Genomic DNA, 20,754 nt, shown 5'->3' on the forward strand with positions numbered 1-20,754 from the left:
CAATAAAATAAACTTCAGGGCAATAATCCAACCACCATCCCCTTTTTGCCCAGTCCCCATATAACGACCCTGCCCCCTGACCCCTACCGTCCCATATCGAAGGGTGATAGAGTGTGGGATCGCGACCGGAGGTCACGTACTTAGGTGGGAGTGACATCAACACGTGTTAAAAACGCAAAATCAAAGCAAGCCACGAGAAAATAAAAACTCACCCACCAAGAACAAAATAAAACTGAATAAATTAAAACCATGACTTTCATTCAATTTCCAAAAACTTTACAATAAAGTTTAAGGCTTACAAGCCTAACGTTAAACCCAAAGCATTACATCAAATAGAACAACACGTGGCAATGCCACCAAACACCGAGAATGACAAAAAGGGAAATCCTGAACCTGTCAGAACCCCAAATGCCTGCTATCACCGATCAGCTGCTCGTTTCACGTGGTCAAGCACTGTCACTCTACACAGATGAAATAAGCAAAGTGAGCAATAAGCCCAGTAAGTAGATCACTACCCTTGCATTCCTGACTATCAGTAAATACATAATAGCATGCCCATAGTTCATCTGAAATCGCATTTATCTCAAAGGGTCTGGTCACATATCAGAGTACATATGAATGTTGTATAAAGAGGGTATGAATCAGTTAATAGAGCATTACTTGCTCTCGAGATGACACCAACCTTTATGCATATTACAGTTATAGTCAGATGTTCTTACAAAATACAGAATTCAGACAAGCAGAACAGATTAAGTTACTCCTGAAGTAGAAGCCACATCGATCAGGCTAAGCAATTAATGAACTTGAAACTTCTACCCTCATTCAGGAGGGAAGACAATGATAAGTGAAGACTCCACTGCATAATGCCCTCACTCACGCACACAATCCCGAGTGTGCTTTGGGGTTTTCGATAGGCTGCGGCCTTGCAAGACATAACCCTCTTCTTATGCCCTCAAGCGAGAAAGCGTTACACTACCATTAGAGGACCTAATACATAGTGCCTATGAAAATTGGGGGGGCACAACCCTCCCAGTTATTTACAGTTACATCTCGACTCCACTCCTATCATAGGAGTCGAGGTACAATATACCCAGTACCAATGGAGGACCGATTGCATAGCAGTCAAATATCAATTTTCTTATAACATAAACAGAAGGACTACTACCAACGGAGGACCCATTGCGTAGCAGTCAGATTTCAGTATTCATATAACAGAAACAAAAGGTCTACTACCAATGGAGGACCCATTGTGTAGCAGTCAGATATCAGTATTCATATAACAAAAACAAAAGATCTACTACCAATAGAGGACCCATTGCATAGCAGTTAGATATCAATATTCATATAACAGAAACATAAGGTCTACTACCAATGGAGGACCCATTGCGTAGCAGTCATATGACATTTTACAGTATTCATTATTCATATAACAAAATCACATTATCACAATCACAGGGTAACGGTATCAGTAACATATGATAATGTCATCAATATCACAGAAAATTAATGTCACAGAGTAACAGTATCAACATCATACATTATCAGAGTCTCAGTGTCGATGTCACACTTCCTGAAATTTCAGGCAGTGACATGTCTTTAAAATTTACTCAATAACTCACAGTCAAGAAGGAATTTTGAAAAGTGCTCAACATGTGAATTGAAGATTACTTATGAACCATTCAAATGATAATAGTTTGGAAGAAAATGGACCCCCTTTTTATCAGTCAAAATCCGTGGCGACAAAGGCATAAATTTTGAGTCTTGTAAAAGCTGTCCATAGTGACATATTGTTACGATTAATCATATAACTCTCAAATTAAGGAGAATTTCGAAAAGTGCTAAACACGTGAAAGCTTACTAAAAACTCTTTCAAAAGGAAGTGGTTTATATGAAAACAGACCTCAATTGTTTGGTCAAAACACTTGACATCTGAGACATCAGTGCTGTATTTTTACCAAAATTGTCTACAGAGAATTACTGACATTTTTAAAAGATATAACTCTACATACATGTAGAATCATGGAAAGATGTAAACATGAACATTGAAATAGACTCATAAATCTTTCCAATGGTGGTGGGTTTGCGCCATTTGGATTCCAATTGCTTAGTCAAACTCGCAGTACAACAGAAGTAGTATTTTTGGAAATTATCACGGCCTGCTAACAGTGACATATATGCATAAAACAAATCATACCTTCCAAATTATCAAGAATCTCAACTAGTCATAAGCATCAAATGCAAAATAGACTCATGGACCTTTCCAATGGTTATAATTTGAGGCCAATCGGATATTATTTACTTAGACAAAACCTCATCACAAAAACAGATAAATTTTTTGGAGAAGCACATTACAAGCATGACACATTCCATAAACTATTCTATAACTTCAAATCCATACAAAATGACAACATGAACCCTTTTCTATCCTAAACTAGGTTCACACAAGCATTATTTCACAGAATTTTAGGATCCACAAAAGTGGTAACAATGTGCAACTTATCATACAAAGAGACCCTAATTGCTGAAAAACAGAACACCAACATACATGCTTCACTTTACACTTTGTTCATGGAATTCATACTTAAATTCCATACTTTCAGTTTCATGCTCATACAATCTTAATGCAAAAGGGGTAGTAATTCACTTACTTTAACAACAAAAGTGCCCTCCAATCTTTCCTTCTACAGTCTCCTCCTCCAAGCTCTAAATTCCTCAAGCCACAAAGTGTTTCATAGAAGTTCCAAGGGGGAGGCTCTATGAAAGAGAGAGAGATGGCGTGAAAATGAGAGGGAGAGGAGAGAGATGAGGACTGGGGGTTAAATGGCTAGTGAGAGGATGGAAGGAGATGTGGCAACAAGCCACCTCCAAGTGGCAAGGGAAAGGGGGTGACACTTGGATAGGGAAAGAAAAAGGGGATAGGGAAAGAAAAAAGGGGAAAAAGAAGGAAAAAAGGTAGTCCCTCAAGTACCACCCTACTTCAATAGTTCCGGTGGCCTAACCACAACACCCACGGTGGTACAAGCACGACGCTGGCCTCTATTTGCACGGTGCTACTCCTTGCCTTCGCAGCGATGCCCCTTGTTCACTTAGGGCGTTGCTTTCTCGCTGCTGTGCGCACACTGTCGCCCGCTCTTCCTGTCGCCGCGTGCTCTTCCTATTGTCACGTGCTCGTCTTCTCTTCTCTCTCTTCTTACTGTCGCGTGCATCTCACTGTCGCTGCACACTCTACAACCGCGTGCTCTTCTCTTCTTCTCCCCTCCGTATCCTGCTGTGCATTACACTACGCAGGGAAAATCTGGATCATCACACCCCAAGGACAAAAACATCAGCTATAGGTGGGCAGAAGGAGCCTACCACAGAAAGCCGAGGCTTTTTTATAGTAGGAAAACAATCCTTTAAATCCAATACCCCCGAAGGGAAGTCGCCTCCCATCTCCACCCTATCCATGCTCTCTCAAGGTTTCCTTCATTACAAGTAATTCCTTCAAAGATATAAAATCTTATAGGACAAATAAATCGATATGTGATTTATTTACCAATGTTTTGGGGGTGCAAACTCATTGCGAAGAAAATCCAGCTTGCATTTTTTGTCGGAGGTTTATAAGACTAAATGAATTAAGGTAAAAAAGGTATGAACTGATCCAGAAAAGTAAAGATAGATATGCGCACTTTTCCAGTGAAAAAAAAAAAAAGGAGCTTTATCATTAAAAATTGGCTATCCGTACCGGAACCAGTTCGTATCTGGAATTGACGGGGCCAGTCCAGTTTTGCCTAAATATAGGGAGTTGAACGGTCCAGTCCTCTTTTGAAGACTTGATGCATACAGAAATTGATGGCCTCAACAATTCTGAAAGTCGGTCTCAAACACAAGAACTAGACTAACGAATTTCTACTTCTTACTTCAATGATACTAATTTCTCACCGTAACTACTATTTTTATGTAATTTCTCCCCATTTATGGAGAAACTGGGATCCTTAGTGAACTGGAATTTCGAAATGGCTTTTACTTCCTTAAGATTTCACAAGTGTGGCAAAGGGCCGGGCCAGCCTTGGCCCCGGCTGGCCCGGCCCTTGTCCCCATAGGGTTAGCCTAGGACCGGCCCTAGCCCGCCTTCGAGCTACAATTTGTATCCTAGGCCCTACTTTTTTATAACTAAGGTGACCGGCCACCTAGCCCAGTTTAGCCCTAACTGATTTCGACTAATATGGCTAAAGCATTGCGAAATTTACATTAGATTGTAAGGACCACATGCACATAAGATTATAGATTTTAAAAGGTACATTTAGTAACTAGAAGATGGGTTCTCTAGGAAGCTTTATTGCCCTAGAAGCTGAAAGTATTGATATCTAAATTTTTTTGGAGTATTAGCAAAATGACCAACAATAATGGTCTTTTGCTAGTAACAATAAAAAAAACAAAAGAAGAACAAAATTTTGTTTCATACAATCCTTATTATTTGCAGTGATTATGACCATTTATGTGCACCTATTTCCAAGCATGCCAACAAAGGTTAGTAAAGATATGACCAAGATATTTCTATATTCAAATTAGGCCTTAATAACCTTGGCCTGATAGTCCTCAAAGGACTAAATGCTTTAAAAGGCAAATGTTATGGTGCGGATGTGGTGGATGCAACTACAATATCTTGAAAATGGATTGATTGCCCAAAACATCTCTTGTCACCTACAAATAATTGGTGTGAAAATTTTGGAGCTCCAAAAATAGAGCTAATCTCAAAGACAGGATAAGCTTGAAGATAGACTATCTAGAAAAAATAATGCAAGAGTTATAAACTTTTGCTATCCAAATCCATGGTTTTCCATATCTATAATATTAGAGGTCCAACATATGGCTTTGCAGTTTTGTGTTTGGTGATAGATAAATTACATACCTATACTTTTTTTCAAGATTAAGGGTATTAGGGGAAAAAGAAAAAGGGGTTTTCTTGAGAGGTAAGAAACTGATCGCTATCTAAAAGAGTAAGGAAGACCTAATACCCATCATTTTGAGGGTCACCCCTCTTGGTGTTCATAAGAAAGGCTCTCAAAGAAGGAGATGGGTCTTCAACAGAGCAAGACACGGCTTAATAGAGAGAGGCAGTTTCTCCATAGGGGTTTAAGGTTGGTAAAATTTTCATTTCTAGTGAGAGAGCCTCTCGGTTGCTCTCAAGATTTTCTTTTTGGTAACGATGTAGTAGTAAGAAAGATGAGGTTGACTGACGGTATTGCTCAGTTAGGAGAGCAGGTTTGGAAGAAAAAATTTGTGACTTTTTTACCGATGCTTAAAGAGGTGTATCTCTTATAACTCAAAACTGTAATCTTCATTGTGATAGTAGATTGCTACTTACTCAGGATGTGGATGTAGCCCAACAGGGTGAACCACATAAATCATGTATCATTGTGGTATGATTTTATTTTTGCTTTATTTCTTATACTCGATTTATGGTTGTATTAATCTGTTTTGCATTTAGCCAACTATGTATACGATCATGGGTGGGATCCCAGTATTTTGGATTCGTATTTCTACAAGCAAGGGTTCTTGAGAACCCTATATAATTGGTATCAGAGCACAAGTGTATATGAGGGATTAAAGGTTATATGAAGAAAAAAATAAATGGAAAAACTAGACAGGTACATGGTTTTAGGTGGAGAAATATGAAGGCAAAGTATTTGTGAAAATTCCATAAATGAAATAAGCGAGAAGAAATCAATTCAATGAAAGTTGATCCAAAATATAAAAGGATATAGTCATGACTATTCAATGTGTTTGTTCAAGGAAAAATTCTATATAAAGTTGCAACTTTATTATGTTGAAGTAAGGTGCACATCAAAAATCATATAGAAAAGAGTGTGTAGATATTAAAGAACCCTTCAATCGATCATCTCGATCTCAAGATGTGTGGATATGAAGAAAAAAAAGAATTTCAAGTTTAAAAAACAGTGCGGCTTGTAACATTAAACCATTTATTTTCAAGATTTTCTAGTGTTCATAGAACTGCCTAAGCCGTACCATTTTTTAAATTTTAAAATTTGTAACAATGGATAAAAATAAATTTTCAAGCCATTATAATATTTTTGACATTGGAAGTACATCTCCAAGTAAATTTTAGAGGTGGTCTTACTTTTACAATATAAGGAGGGTGCCTTGTAAAAACCTCACCCTTTATATAAAGGGAGCTGTTTGTATAGAGCGGAGGCTCTAAACAATCAAATTAGAGCCTACCTTCAAATAGTGTCGAGAAATATGATTTCAATACTGGAAATTTTGTAATAATTTTAAAATATAGTTTCATTTTTAATTATAAAATTTAAAGATTTAAAAATAATGTAGATCAAGCAAATTTATAAAAACTTGAAAAACTTGAAAATTGATGGTAAAAAATGCATTACAAGATGCACTATTTCTAAATTTTGAAATTTTTTTTTTTTTCATGTCCATCCATCTTGATGTCAAGATGATCGATTTGATGATATTTAAGTATCAAAACAACTTCTAGTGAAATATTTGAGAGAGGCTCTAATTTAATTGTTTAGAGCGTAGGCTCTGCATAAACTTTTCCCTCATATAAAGGGCTTGTAGCTCTCATTCCAGTCACGAATTTTGTGACTCTCTCAAAACACTTTTTTTCTCTCAAAGAAGAGTCTTAACTCCAGTGCTCAATGGTTGGTGTTGTTCGCCTGACTTTGAATAAGCAATAGTATAATTCTATTTCAAGATCATGTGCACTCTTTTCTAATCAGGAGGGGCAATTATTATTTTTGTGTATAACTCTAATGCTACTCAAAACTAAATTCTATATTTTATACAAGTATAAGGTTGTAATTTTACTTGTAGAAGAATGGTTGCGATGTTTTACACCATCTATTTTAGTTGGACGCTATGGATTTGACATGCTCTTTAAAACAAAAAAAACCTTTATATAGAGCCGAGACTCTAAACAATTAAATTAGTGCGCAGTTCAAAATTTTCATTAATAGAGGTGGTTTTGATGCTTAAATATCCTCAAATTGATCATCTCGACATCAAGATGCATGGATATGAGAAAAAAATAGATTTCAAGTTTTGGAAGTAGTGCATCTTGTAATACATATTTGGACCTTTCAAGATTATCAAGTTTTCATCGATATGCTCGATCTACATTATTTTGGAAGCTTTAAATTTTATAATTAGATATCAAAATATATTTCAAGGTTATCACAAAGATTTCCAATATTAAAACCACATTTCTTGACACTTTTGAAGGTGCGCTCACCTTCGATTGTTTAGAGCCTCGGATCTATACATGTTAATTCTACACTGTTCAAAATAAAATGTATATAACAGGCTTATTTATGATCTATGTTAAGTCTATCCATCTACGCCCATTAGTCAAAATCGGAGGCAAGAGTTGACCGGTGATTATGTTTTCCAACACGCATACCTCCATGTCTCGTTTCATACTGTCGTCACAAAAGCCCAACTACTATTTGAAACCTATTTCAAATGTTTAGTCACCACGCCCTCAACAATGGTGGGCTAAGGACCATATGCTTCTTCTCTCTAGCCGTCTCCTCTCTCTCTCTCTCTTCATTGCACTTTAGCCCTCTCTCTCTCTTCATTGCTCTTTAGCTCTCTGTCCTCTCTCTCTCTTCATTTCTCTCTCTCCATTGTGTCTCCAACCCCAACTACTACTCGAAAAGAGTTAACATGGGTTGGGCCCATGCATGTCTCCACTAGGTTCTTGAACATGGGAATCTATCTCACCCAAAACCCTGAAAAGTCCATCTCCAACCCAAAAGCTTAGATGGAATCTGTTCTTTTTTTTTTTTTTATTGTGTATATCTTTTCTTGGTTTGGAGAAGGAATTGGAATGACAAAAACAACGGGTCCACTGTCATTTAATTTCAGCAAACTTGGGATGGGCTCAAGGCTAAGTGGTCAAGGTAATGGGTCACCACGTCATGGCGCATTGGGTTCCATTCCTGCCAAAAGGACCCGATCCCTTCTGAGCTGCCCAATAAAGGGCAAAAGGGCTTATTAGGAGGATTTTCGTTGAACCCCACTTCTAGTTACTTGAATTACAGGATGAATACTTTTAAAAAACAACATTTGAATTTTAAGTTTGTAAACACCTAAATCCAACCATCCGAAATTTAGATATTGCTTTTTTTTTTCATACACATTAGAGACCTATATAGAATTTTAGGGGAGTGACCGAGGGGAGAATATGATAATGAGCATATAATCTTCCTGAAAAGTTTACGACATGACCTCTCTCTCACTACGTAGAATATGCATTTCGGTATCTAGTTCCAATTTCCAACCAAGAGATATGCAACGCATAGAAGAAATTACAAATTAGAATGACCCAAGCAATAAGTAATTAGAGTGGTGGCTACCACAACATGATATTTTCAGTTTTTTTTCTATAATGAGTAACACATTCCATGACCTACTTTGGAGGGTTTTTACGATCCGAAATTTCGGTAATCACTTTAGAGTCACTAGATGATAATTTTAAAAAAAGAAGTTCTATTCCTACCATGAGTAACACACCCCATGACCTATTTGGGAGGAGGATTTTTACTATCCGAAATTTCGATAATCACCTTAGAGTCACTAGATGATAATTCTAAAAAAAATGGTTTGAAATTTGAGTTTTCTCAGGCTTAGATGTGAACCCTCTAAAAATTAGATGGTTTCTATTCAGATATTTTTTTAACTGCTTAGAGGGATGCAATTAAGAATGTTTTTTTATTGAGTTAATCTATTTGTTAAAAATGCTATATCTCCTAATTTTGATGTCCTAAGGCTAATCTGAGGTGGGATTTTACACGAGGAAGTAGATAGCACATTTGGTTGGCATGAAAGTATTTTCTAGAGAACATTTTCATATGAAAAAATTCTCTTATGCTGTCAAGTGTGAGAATACTTTCACATCAATTAGTTGCCAATTGGCATAAAAAGGTTAGCTATAATGTTATCCAATTCACTTTTTTCGGCCGAAGAGGTCAAAGCCTTAAGATTTTAAAAATAAACTGAAGCAAAGCGAAGCCTGGTGCTGCTGCTTCGGGCAGATTCGGTCTTCTTCGAGTCTTCTTTGGCTAGCAAAAAAATAGTAATATAAAAAGTACTTTTTTTATTGTTCATTTTTTTTCATTATTTTATATATTTTATATATAAATACCAAATTTATTTATATTAAATTTTAAAAAAAGTTCGACGTCTTTCCCCGGATTTGCTGAAGCACTGAATTGCTTCATTTTTCTAACCTAACCGAAGAAGATTCCGAAGTGAATTTGACAACTTTATTTCACTAAGACTTATTGGTATGAAAATATTCCTACACTTAACGGCGAAAATTTTTCATAGAAAACAATTTCACACGAACTAAATGTTGGATTTAGTGCTATCCAAAATCACCACCACCAACATAGTGAAATCCCATATTTTATGAGATTGATTAAGATTGATCCATATTATGTGGGATTGAGATATTCCTATATTTTTTGGGATTGAGATTGATGTTGATAAGTTTCCTAAGAGAAATAGAAATCCAAAAGGATTAGGACTCCTGGATATATCTCTTAATCTTTTGTGATATACGTAAGATCTATACAAAGTTTCCAATTTAGTATGAATTCTTAACTTTATATATATATATATATATATATATATATATATATATATATAATATAAGTGTAGAGAATTTGTGTGCTCTATTTGGATTACCATATGGGAATGATGGTTCCTCTAGAGAGAGGGAGATAGAGCCTCTTGTGCATAAGATACAATTTTCTTTTAGAGAGAATGGAACTTCCTATGAATGTGTATAAGATGCAATTTCTTTTTAAAGAGAATATAGCTTCATATGAAGAGAAACATTGATGATGCCTCCTGAAAACTCCTTCAGAGTGAGAAGTTGGTTCTTTATAGAGAGATTTTGAGTTATTTCTCCTTTAGTACGATAAAGTCTCATTTGTTCTTAAAGTTGTTTTCTTTCGAGACAGTGGTCTAGTTATAGAATAGAGATGAAAGAATAGGCATGGTGCCGCCGTTTGGGAGAGCAAATTTAATTCCTAGACAGTGGTCTAGTTATGGAATAGAGATGAGAGAATAGGCATGGTGCCATTTGGGAGAGCAGATTTAATTCCTAGACAGTGATCTAGTTATGGAATAGAGATGAGAGAATAGATATGATACCATTTGGGAGAGCACGTTTAAAAAGGATTTGCTCGATTGTGTTTTTATCGAGGTTTAGAGATGTAACTCTATCTTCCAAAATCTTTGATGTAACTTTCATTAGTATAGTGGATTTCTGTTTTTCGTGCCTATGAATGTAGCCCATGAACCATGAAAATATATGTGTTCTTGTGATGTGTATTCAATGTTTGAACCACGTAAATATATGTGTTCTTGTGATGTGTATTCCATGTTTTATTTCTCATGCTTCATTTGCCAAAAATCTCAACCCATCGAATTCAGAGCTTCCACGCACAACACCAAACATGCCGATATATTCCCGATGAAGTAGAATGTATTTTGGGATTAGAGAATAAGAGAAGGCGTATATGGAGATATAGAAAGAGAAAGGGGGAGTATTGGATTTTCCCTTATTTGGAAAAAGAAAAAAAGCTGAGAGAAAAGTAAAAGTATCCATGTTGATAATTGAGTTGCAGATGCAGCACATGCATAGAGAAAATGGTCAGCTTGTCCTTACAATGATTGACTATCATGTTCCTCCCTCTTTATTCAGACCACTACTTTCCTCCCCCTCTCTTTACACATATCCCCTAACATTCTTCCCCTCTATTTCCCTCTCTCTCCTGTCTATTTCCTTTCTTTCCTATATGTGTATATGCATCTTGTCATTCTTACAGTTAATATATACCTACTCTCTGCGTTTCTCAATTTACTTTTCTAATAAATATGACACACACTCTCTGCATTTCTCAATTTACTTTTCTGATAAATATGACACTGCTCAACCTCATTAATGGACTTATTTACAAGTTTGGGGAATTTATCCTATTGGCAGATTTAAAAAAGGACAATGTTTTGGTGAGTCCCCTGCCTCACCTATTTACATGTGTCCTCTTTCTAAAATCCAATTTAGAGATAGATTTTGGATTTAAAAGTTTAAAGGTTAACAATGTCCATGGTGGTTAATATGAATGAACATAAAAAAAAAAAAAAAAACTAATCTTTAAAATAGAAAATAAATTTTTTTGACATGTTTTTATCATCATCTATTTCAAATCTGGGTGGGACCATTATTAGATTTGGTGCTATCCAAAATCACCAAGAAATCTCATATTTTGTGGAATTTAAGATATTTATGGGATTGAGATATTCCCATATTTTGTGGGATTGAGATAATCTCATATTCTGTGGGATCGATTAAGATTGATCGATATTATGTAGAATTGAGATATTCTTATAATTTGTGGGATCAATATTGATATTGATAAAGTTCTTAAAAGAAATAGAAATTCAAAAAGATTAAGACTGTTTGATGGATATATATCTTGGTCTTTCGAGATATATGTTATATCAATAGAAAGTTTTCTATTTTGTGTGGATTCTTAATTATATATATGAGATGAAAGTGCAGAGAATTTGTATGTCCAATTTGGGTCACCATTGAAAATGGTGGTTCCTCTAAAGAGAGAGGGAGGTAAAGCCTTTTGTGCATAAGATGCGATTTCATTTTAGATAAAAGAGCTTCTTTGGGACAGAAACATTGTGATGATGTCTTTTTTGGATTCCCGAAGATAGAGAGGCTTATTTCTTATAGAGAAGTAGTCCCATTGAGATTTTGGATGGTTTCCATTTAGTGAGATAAAGTCTTGTTTGCTCTCAAGGTTGTTCTCTTCCTAGACAATGGTCTAGTTATGGAATAGAGATAAGAGATCGACAGTGCTCTCGTTTGGAAGAGCAGGTTTAAAAGAGTTTGTTCGACTTGGTTATTTTTATCGATGTTTGTTTTAAAATCTTTGATGTAACTTTTATTGGTATAGTGGATTTCTGTTTGTCGTGCTCATGAATGTAGTCATTTTGAATGAACCACGTAAATCTTTGTGTTCTTGTTGTATATGTTTTATGTTTTATTTCTCATATTTTATTTACCAAATATTAACCCATCGGATTTAAAGCTTACACGCATAACACATATCTTATATGTTGGATGCATCTGGGACTGTAGAATTGTGATACCCCGGCATATCCTACAATTTTCCATTAAACGATGTTCTCAATATGTTATATTTTATGTCGGAGTGTGGTTTGTATAAGGTTGCAACCTTATACGAACAAATTAAAGTGCACTTCTAAATTTTGTGGTGATTTTCCATTAAAAGATGTTCTCAATATGTTATATTATGTTGGGGTGTGGTTCTACTGTCAAATTAAAGTGCACTACTAAACTTTGTGAGGATATGCAATTTTGGTGTGATGCGAGAATCTATTGTTTTTTAATTATAAAATTTTAAAATTAAAAAATGGTTCAAATCAAGTAGGATCGTATGAAAATCTTAAAAATAGACAGTCTAAATAATATGTTGCAAGATACAATATTTTAGAACTTAAAATATCTTTTTTGGTCTATTTATGTACATCTCAATGTCTAGATGATCAATCAGATCTTTCCCCAACATCAAAGAACCCTTTTTGAAGGATTTAATGTGCGTCCTAATTCTATGTTTTAAGGTCTCAACCTCATATGAACTTTTTTTTTTAAGACAGTTTTTTGTTGTCGTTTTTCTTTTTTTCTTTTTTTTAAGAATACCTCAAAGGTCTCAACTTTTTGTTTTTTAAGAATGCCTCGAGGTCTCAACTGATTTAATTCACGAGTAAATATGGCAACCGGCCCGGCTTGAGCTGGCCCATCCTTGGGGCTGCACTTATCACTATAGGGCTAGGGCTAGGGCCGGGCCGAAATGGGCCAGCACTAGCCCTAGAGACCTGTCGTGGATCCGTGGGATGGTGGACAATCCACCCGGTGGATCTAGGTTTGAAACATTAGTTCGGATCCAAAAAGGAAAATTTCGGAAGGACATCGATGGAAAAATGAGAATAGAAAGCTGGATACAGCTAAGGTATTCAGAGCCGAGAAGAGAAATATGACAACTCAAAAAATCGGCAGATAAATTATTGCAGAAAAACCGGTGATTCCCCTTCCCACCCATTATTTCACTACTTATCTCCTGTACATAGAAGAAAAAAAATTAAAGAAAAGCAGCGAACGCACAAAACCAGTGAAAGCAACTCCATGTCTGCAACAATCCCACCCCCAGCACTCTCTCTCTCTCTGCTCCATTAAATTTAACTCTCTCTTTACTCGATTAAATAAAACAAAAAAAACCACTCACTTCAACCTCTTATCCACTCTCTTCACCCTCCATTAAATTTTTATAAAGGACCCAAAAGCACTCACCTCTCTCTTTCTCTCTCTGCAAACCAGGAGAACCCTTCCTCTTCAACCTCCATTGAAGTTCAATAAAGAAGACAAAAGAAAGCCCACCATCCTGAACCCGTCAGAAGGGCAAGCTCTTGGACGAAGAAGTCGCAGTCACAGTCTTGAAGTGCTCAGAGGGAGCAAACTCCTGAGGCAAATTCGCCCTCATAACAATCCTCCTCATATTGCTCTGCAAACTCAACTGAACCATCTCCTTCACCGCCATTCTCTCCTCACTCATATCCCCACCTCCCCATCCCTCTCCCCCACCTCCACATATCGGGGCAGACACTGGGGCCACAGCCGAGCCCCCGGCCTCTATTTGCTTCCCCTTCTCAACTCTCAAAAACTCGAGAATTCTAGATGCACGTTTCTGCGCAAGAACGCTCCCAATCAGAGTGAGCTCAAGCAATGCTGACACTGCACCAGCGCTCACAAGTGCTTGCCTGTCGGCCCAGCTCTTGTGCGCGAGCATCATGATAATGTAGCACGCACTCTCTTGGCAATTAGGAGAATCAGCCCAAGTTAACGCATCTACAAGCAACGTGAACGCGTTTGGGCCTTTTGAGATGGCACGACGACCATCCGGTGTGGAACTGAGGTTAGCGAGGATTGCTAATGAGCGCTCGCTCGTGGCCATGTCCCCCAATAGGCTTAGAAGTGTGGGTACGAGGGGGGTCTCGAGGAGGGGGGCAGCATTGGAAGCGCAGATGGAGAGGTTGTAGAGGGCACGGAGAGCATCTTGCTCTGCTTGCAGGGTTGTGTTCGGGTTCACGAGAACGGAGACCAGGAAGGGTACAGCACCTGAGGAGCCAATGATGGCCTTATTCGAGTCGAGAGCGGTGAGGCCAAGGAAATTGGCCACCATTGCGTCGGAAACTGCTTGGCTCGTCAGCGTTTTTAAGAGGGCGAGCATCTTATGCACTGCTCCAGTCTTTACAATTGCTGCTTTGTTGCTGTGTACCATAGCAAGGATGGTATTGCATCAATAACAAGGCCGGAGGCAAAATGAGAAGAAAAATATCACACATTTAAAAAAAAAAAATAGATTTTTTTGGGGGAAAAAATAGGGTTCGACTTAAATGTATAATTTTTTAAAAAATTAAAATTAAAATTAAAATAAATAATAGAAACAATTCAAAGTCTATTAAAGTCCAAAAAAAATAAAGAAATGAATTATGGAAAACTTTAATTTATATCCTAAAATATTTTAGAAAAATTAAAAAAAGAAAAAGGAGAACGCAATAATAAAAATTCCCAAATCATCAAAGAAATCTTGTACTTCTAAATAATACATGAAATTTTATACAAAAAAAATAATGACTTTTTGAAAGAAATTCAACAAGGAGTTGTACCGTGGAACTCGGCTGGGACCGAGTTACTCAGCCGAGTCCATTAACAGTATGCCATGTGCTTCGATTTTACGTAGGAATGGGTCTTCTCAGTTTTCTATTGTTGAAAAGAGAAAACACTGTTCTTTTTGAGGAAAAAGAGAGAACACTGTTAGTATGCTGTGCACTAGTAAAACGCCTAATTGAGATAGAAAAACAGTGAAGTTAGAAAGAAAGAAGAGTAAAGATGAATAAATGGAAAATGCTTTCAGAGTAGTATGAGAGACGGACGCGTAATGTTGTGAAGAAAGAGAGAGAGCAAATGTGGATTGCAGTATGCAAACTAAATGCTTTAGCTTCAGTACTTCAGATCTGAGCTAGAAAATCCAATGGAAAATGCTTTCAGAGCAGTATAAGATTAAGCTAGAATGATCTGTTAGCCAAAGTAAAGATTTTAGACAGAGAAATGGTTACTGGAACAAAGCAGAGGATATCAGATATCTGCGGAGGAATGCAGCTGGAATCTGAAAATTGGTCGAGAATGCGAGAGAAGGAAATTGAATAGAAAGGGGATTGGGGATCAGAGATCAACGAGGCAATGGAGGCCAAATCAGAAGCTTGAACTCATTGCAGAATACAATGCAATGCAGACACATTGCACAGATCCAGTGAGAGAGAAAGACAGAAGCAATTCACATAAACATCCCTGCTAGAGAGTCTCAGAGGGAAGCAATACAAAAACATATCCACTACCGTATGAGAGTGAGTGAGAGAGAGAGGGAATGGCCATGTATTTACAAATCCCCTGTTATATAATGAGAGAGAGAGAGAAACAATTCACATACATATCTACTGCTCTGTAATGAGAGAAAGGGGTAACTCTGGAGCAGAGAAACTTACACATCATTCCCAATGGCGAGATTCAACAAAGCATAGAGGGAAGCCACGTGAAACTCCTCATCTTCACAATCGATCATCGAAACCAGAGGAGGAATGGCTCCAAGCATAGCGAGCGCAACCCTAGCCTCTGCATCCTCTTTGGCCAATCTCCTCACATCAATGGCGGCCTCCTTCTTGGCCTTCCCCTCTCCGAACTGCAAAACCTTAACCACTCTCTGAAACGCACTGAAAACTTCCATTTTCTTCTTCACCTCTCCATCAACATCACCAAGCGATTCTACTTCCCATTTCAAGAGCTCTGATAACCTCTCTGATCCCTCATTCCTCTTCTTTAAATCGCTCATTTCCTTCTTTTCTTTCTTTTTCTTCGATCTCTGCAACTGCTCTTGTGAAGAGACGACCGATGTCCGGCCACATCGCATTGTGTCAATGAGCCTCAGACCAATGCAAGAGCTGCGGAGAGCAGGCCAAAGGCGAGAACCATGGCGGTTGAGGACGACCGATCCGCCAACACCTCTTTGTACCTTCGCCATTTTACTCTGTAAAAGCGAAGGTTGATAGCCCTACATTGTGAAGAGAGAAAGTAGAAGAAGAAGAAGATGAAGTTCCAGAGATTGAAGAAAATGCAGGTTAAAAGAAGGTGTCATAGTTGGAGAAGCAGACAAGGATGAGAACAGAGTGGATTAGTGTAGAGAGAGAAGGATTGCAAGATCTGTACAAAGTGGAAGGATTCAAGGATTTCAGAAAACACAAGTTTAAGAAGATGGGAGGACTCAGATTTTAGAGAGAGAAAGAGGATTGTTAAGGAAGTAGAAGTAGAGAGAGGGTTTGCAGAATGAAAGAATTTAGCGATTTAAATAAACAGAAGTTAGAGAGAGAAAGATGAGAGAGTTCCAAACCAGAAGAAACAACAGACAGGACTTTTTCAAAAAGTTAGGTTATACAAGAGAGAGTAGTGCATGTAGTAGAGAGAAAGAGAGAGAGAAAGAAGGAAGAGAGAAAGCTTGGAGAAAGGGAAACGAATGGAAGGTTGGCGGGGCCGGGGCCGGGGCCGGGGCCGGGGCGGAGCAGCAGAATAGAAGCAATGGGTCCAGCTGCTGCTATTTATATAGAAATCGCGAAACCCGAGGCAGATCATTGGAGACACTGCCCATACTCCCGCCCTTTCCTCTCTCTCTCTCTCTACTTTCTCTCTCTTACGCTCCGCTGTCTACAACTTTACATAGAGAGGGACGGGAGTGATATGCGGGCTTCTCTATGCCCCGACGACACGCGAACTAAATATCACTTACCCAAAATGTACCCCTGTTTATAAAACAATTGCGGTCTTGCTCCTACATTGAAATCTTACCCATCCTGCCCCTGCGCACGTGCGGCGGTTCGTACGGCTACAAGGAATGGTGGGCTAATGCGCCAACACTGAGGGCAAAGAAAGTCTTATTGTATGTGATCGAGGAAAAAGTTTATATAGAGCCTAAGCTCTGAACCGGTGTTTTAAAAATGGGCGAAGAAATCGGTACAGCCCGTGCCCATTTCATCATAAAATCGGAAATCGTTCGGTTTTAGAAAGAATTGTCGATTTATTTCATCATAAAATCGGAAATCGTTCGGTTTTAGAAAGAATCGTCGATTTTTATCTGGTTCACGCATGTGCTTTCGTTCGTCCGTGCGCGTTCACACGTGTAAGGTTGCCGATTTCATCATAAAATCGAAAATCGTTCGGTTTTAGAAATAATCGTCGATTTTTATCTGGTTCACGCACGTGCTTTCGTTCGTCCGTGCGCGTTCACACGTGCAAGGTTGCCGATTCACTGTATAGTATCGGATGGTGACGTCATGTCTCGGCATGTATGATGTTTTCAAAGGTAATTGGGATATTTACCTTAAAAATGAAGGTAATTTTTGATATTGTTGGATGGCAGTACCACATTCATATATAACCATGTGTTACCCCATGTACCGTTCGCTCGCACGCTGTTGAAGAGCTCATCCTCACATCTTTTATAAACTTGGAAGTCGCTTGATATTTCCGATGTGGGACAATTCCCACTTGCCTTCAACAGCGTGCAAGCCATCGTCACCCAAGCCATTAACTATTGCAAGCCATTATCCATATGTGTAGCGTTTTAATTTAGCGTGTCAAATTAATAGCACTAATAAACGGCTATATAAAATTAAAAAATAAATTAATAGCACTCATTAATTTAGTGTGTCAAATTAAAAAATAGCCATATAAATTTTTTTGATGTTTATTAGTAAAATAGTTTTTTCGATGGGTTTTATTACAATATTTTATTTTATTTTTTTATTTTTTTGTAGCTATTGTGCATATTGCCGATAGGATTTTTTTTTGAATTTTAGCATCTTTATTTTTCATTTTTTTGGGTAAAGTTATTTTGAATCTTTTAATATAATTACATTAGAATTTATTGGTGGTTTTATTTTTAATTTTAGTCATATGATATGGAAGCCTCTTCTAATAATTTTTTAATCACTTTTCAATTAGATAATATTCTAAAATATTTTTAATTTGTTATTATTTTTCTAATAAAATAATTATAAAATATAAACTAATAATTATAATTTCAGTATATAATATTATAATTAGTTAAGTTGTAATAATTTTGGATTATAGTTAGTTAGGTTGTAATAATTTAGGTTTTTATTAGGGTTTTTCGGCAAAACAAGATTTTAATGGCCATTCTTTCATTGATTAGTCTACACTTTATAATAGTCCATGTATAATTATATATTTTATCTATGATAATTCTATGATTTTTTTTTATGTGATGCAAATTTAATATTTAATTTAAGTTTATACTGGGAAAGAGCATCTCAATATATACAAATTGATGAGAAAAATGAAAGTTAATAATATAGTACCCTCATTTCTTATTGGATTCCTAAAAAACAACATTTATAATGAATTTTAATCATTTTTTCGGATTTTTTGGAAGCTTTAATCCGACCGATCCAGTCGATTCCCGATCCGGATCACCGATTCGTCGATCCGGATCGGTTTTTGAGATGCCCGATCCGGGTCACCGATCCGCTTTTTAAACCATTGCTCTGAACAATCAAATTACACGTTATTTTGACGCTCAAATATCGTCAAATTGATTAAATTGGCGTCACAGTTAAATTTTAAGTTTTAAAAATAGTACATCTTGTAATGTATTTTGAGACCATTAATTTTTCAAGTTTTCATAGATCTACTCGATCTATATTATATTTGAAGCTTTAAATTTTATAATTAGATATAAAAATATTTTTCAAGGCTATCACAAAAATTCAGCTTTATACAAATTGCACCCATTTATTTTAGTATGAATTTATATATAAGGTCTAGGCTTTATGAAAACAAAATAAAGCCTCACCTCAAACCCTCACCCGAATAGCACTTTTGGCAACAAAATTTTTCCTGATGGCTCTGAAATCAATTCCATCATCGACAATAAAATTTGAAACTCAAAATTATATGTAAATGCTTGTTTTTAGTGCGAAATGAATTATCTAAATAATTTGTTACAATATACATTATTTTGAGAGTTGAAATCCTTTTTTTTTCTCAATCATAATGTTCAAGTTGAGATGATCAATGTGATGGTTTCCCAATGTTTATATTACAATTTTGGATGAGTTGTCAGGTGAGACTCCACTTATTACAATTTTGGATGAGTTGTCAGGTGAGGCTTGACTTATTTTGATAGGGTTGCGGCCCTATCCAACTATTTTGAAAGTTTATTAAAATACAAGATAGGCTGCAACACTACTTGTATGTTTTGATTTAATTTCAAAATACTAATGAAAAGACATATGGTTATGAGTTAGAATAGGGGCATATGATAAAATTTTCAAAAATAAAAACTGCTAAAAAAAGAAAAATACTAAAAAATATATGAAAATTTGGCTCCTTAGCATTTCGATTATTTTTGATGCATTTAAGTCATTTTTATATGGAATAACTATCTTAATTATTTTCTAGAGGGGTTTACCAAAATACCTGTTTATTAATGGTGTTTAGGCCCAACTTTTTTGGCCTTTGATAAGCTCACAAAGTTTGTATTTGGATAAGAAACATTAAATTCAAACAAATTTTTAGCTAAAAACTGGTGTCTTAAAACCCTAATCGTGTGTATTTGGATAAGAAACACTAAATTCAAGCAATTTTTTAGCTAAAACTAGCGTTTTAAAACCCTAATCGGTTGTCGGGCTGCTTACTAGTTGGACTAATCTAGATAAGCGATCTGGGTTGGATGGGACCGATTCCCTAGTGTGAGAATTAATCCCAAAAGAAATTTGAATATGTTTTTTGAGTTGTTTTAATAATTAAACACAATAATAAATGGAATTTGTGGAATTGAGAAAGTCAGCCCATCCGAATTGCCAAATTTCCAAACGGCATCGGCATCGGCATCGGCATCGCTTGGTTGTCTAACGCAACAAGGTGAGTAAGTATAGATAGATCAATTCCCGATTTCGTTAGAAAACAAGATCGATTCTCAATCCAAATGACTGACGACTTCAAGAGGATATTGTTGACATTTTCACTTGATCTGGTATAAACTTGGAAAAGGTAATATATAATAATCTTACAGTAAATACCAAACATAAAGAAAAAGATATCGTCCAAAACTCGAAACCATTTCACCTGCTACATCACCGTCTATCAATCGATTGCACCGTGCATAGACACTAATACGAGCATGCAATATTTTTGATCCTGTTATGTTAAAAATCATCCCATCACAGGGTACTTAAACCTTAAAAATGGGACAGGAAAAACGTTTGAGAAATGGACGACTCGAATGGGGAAAACGTGGGTAATATTTTTATTCCATCCCCTGCCCTCATAATGAGGGAAGGAATGAATTGAGATGCAGGTGAAGCTGTCCTCACCACGTCATTTTCCCTCACTTTCAAGCACCACCGACAAATGCTATATTTTTGTGCTTCCCACTCATCCTCCTCAACATTTGAACAGCTGGTTTGGATAGAAGACGACCTATGTAACCCTTGGACTTCTATAAAGCCATATGTTCCTAAAAAATGGATGGCTCTTCATTTTTTTATGGAAGGCTTGGATGT

General features: G+C 36.7%; 1 protein-coding gene and 1 long non-coding RNA gene across 2 annotated transcripts; both read right to left on the minus strand.

Annotated features, from left to right (window-relative positions):
- Nucleotides 1-237: 237 nt before the first annotated feature.
- LOC110008367 (uncharacterized) lies at nt 238-2,814 on the minus strand. Its single transcript, XR_002283206.2, has 2 exons — nt 2,649-2,814; nt 238-461 (listed from the first exon to the last, which is right to left on the minus strand). It is a non-coding gene; the product is annotated as an uncharacterized LOC110008367 (long non-coding RNA).
- Nucleotides 2,815-13,101: 10,287 nt separating this feature from the next.
- Nucleotides 13,102-16,495, minus strand: LOC18447015 (U-box domain-containing protein 45). The gene is made up of 2 exons (XM_011629772.3): nt 15,667-16,495; nt 13,102-14,391 (listed from the first exon to the last, which is right to left on the minus strand). Exons 1-2 carry the CDS (start codon nt 16,197-16,199, stop codon nt 13,515-13,517), a joined length of 1,410 nt encoding a protein of 469 aa, XP_011628074.2. The 5' UTR covers nt 16,200-16,495; the 3' UTR covers nt 13,102-13,514.
- Nucleotides 16,496-20,754: the final 4,259 nt, after the last annotated feature.

The sequence above is a fragment of the Amborella trichopoda genome, chromosome 12 (genome assembly GCF_054954075.1).
Source record: "Amborella trichopoda isolate Santa Cruz 75 chromosome 12, AtrichopodaSantaCruz75HAP2 v2.0, whole genome shotgun sequence".
NCBI classification, from domain to species: Eukaryota; Viridiplantae; Streptophyta; class Magnoliopsida; order Amborellales; family Amborellaceae; genus Amborella; species Amborella trichopoda.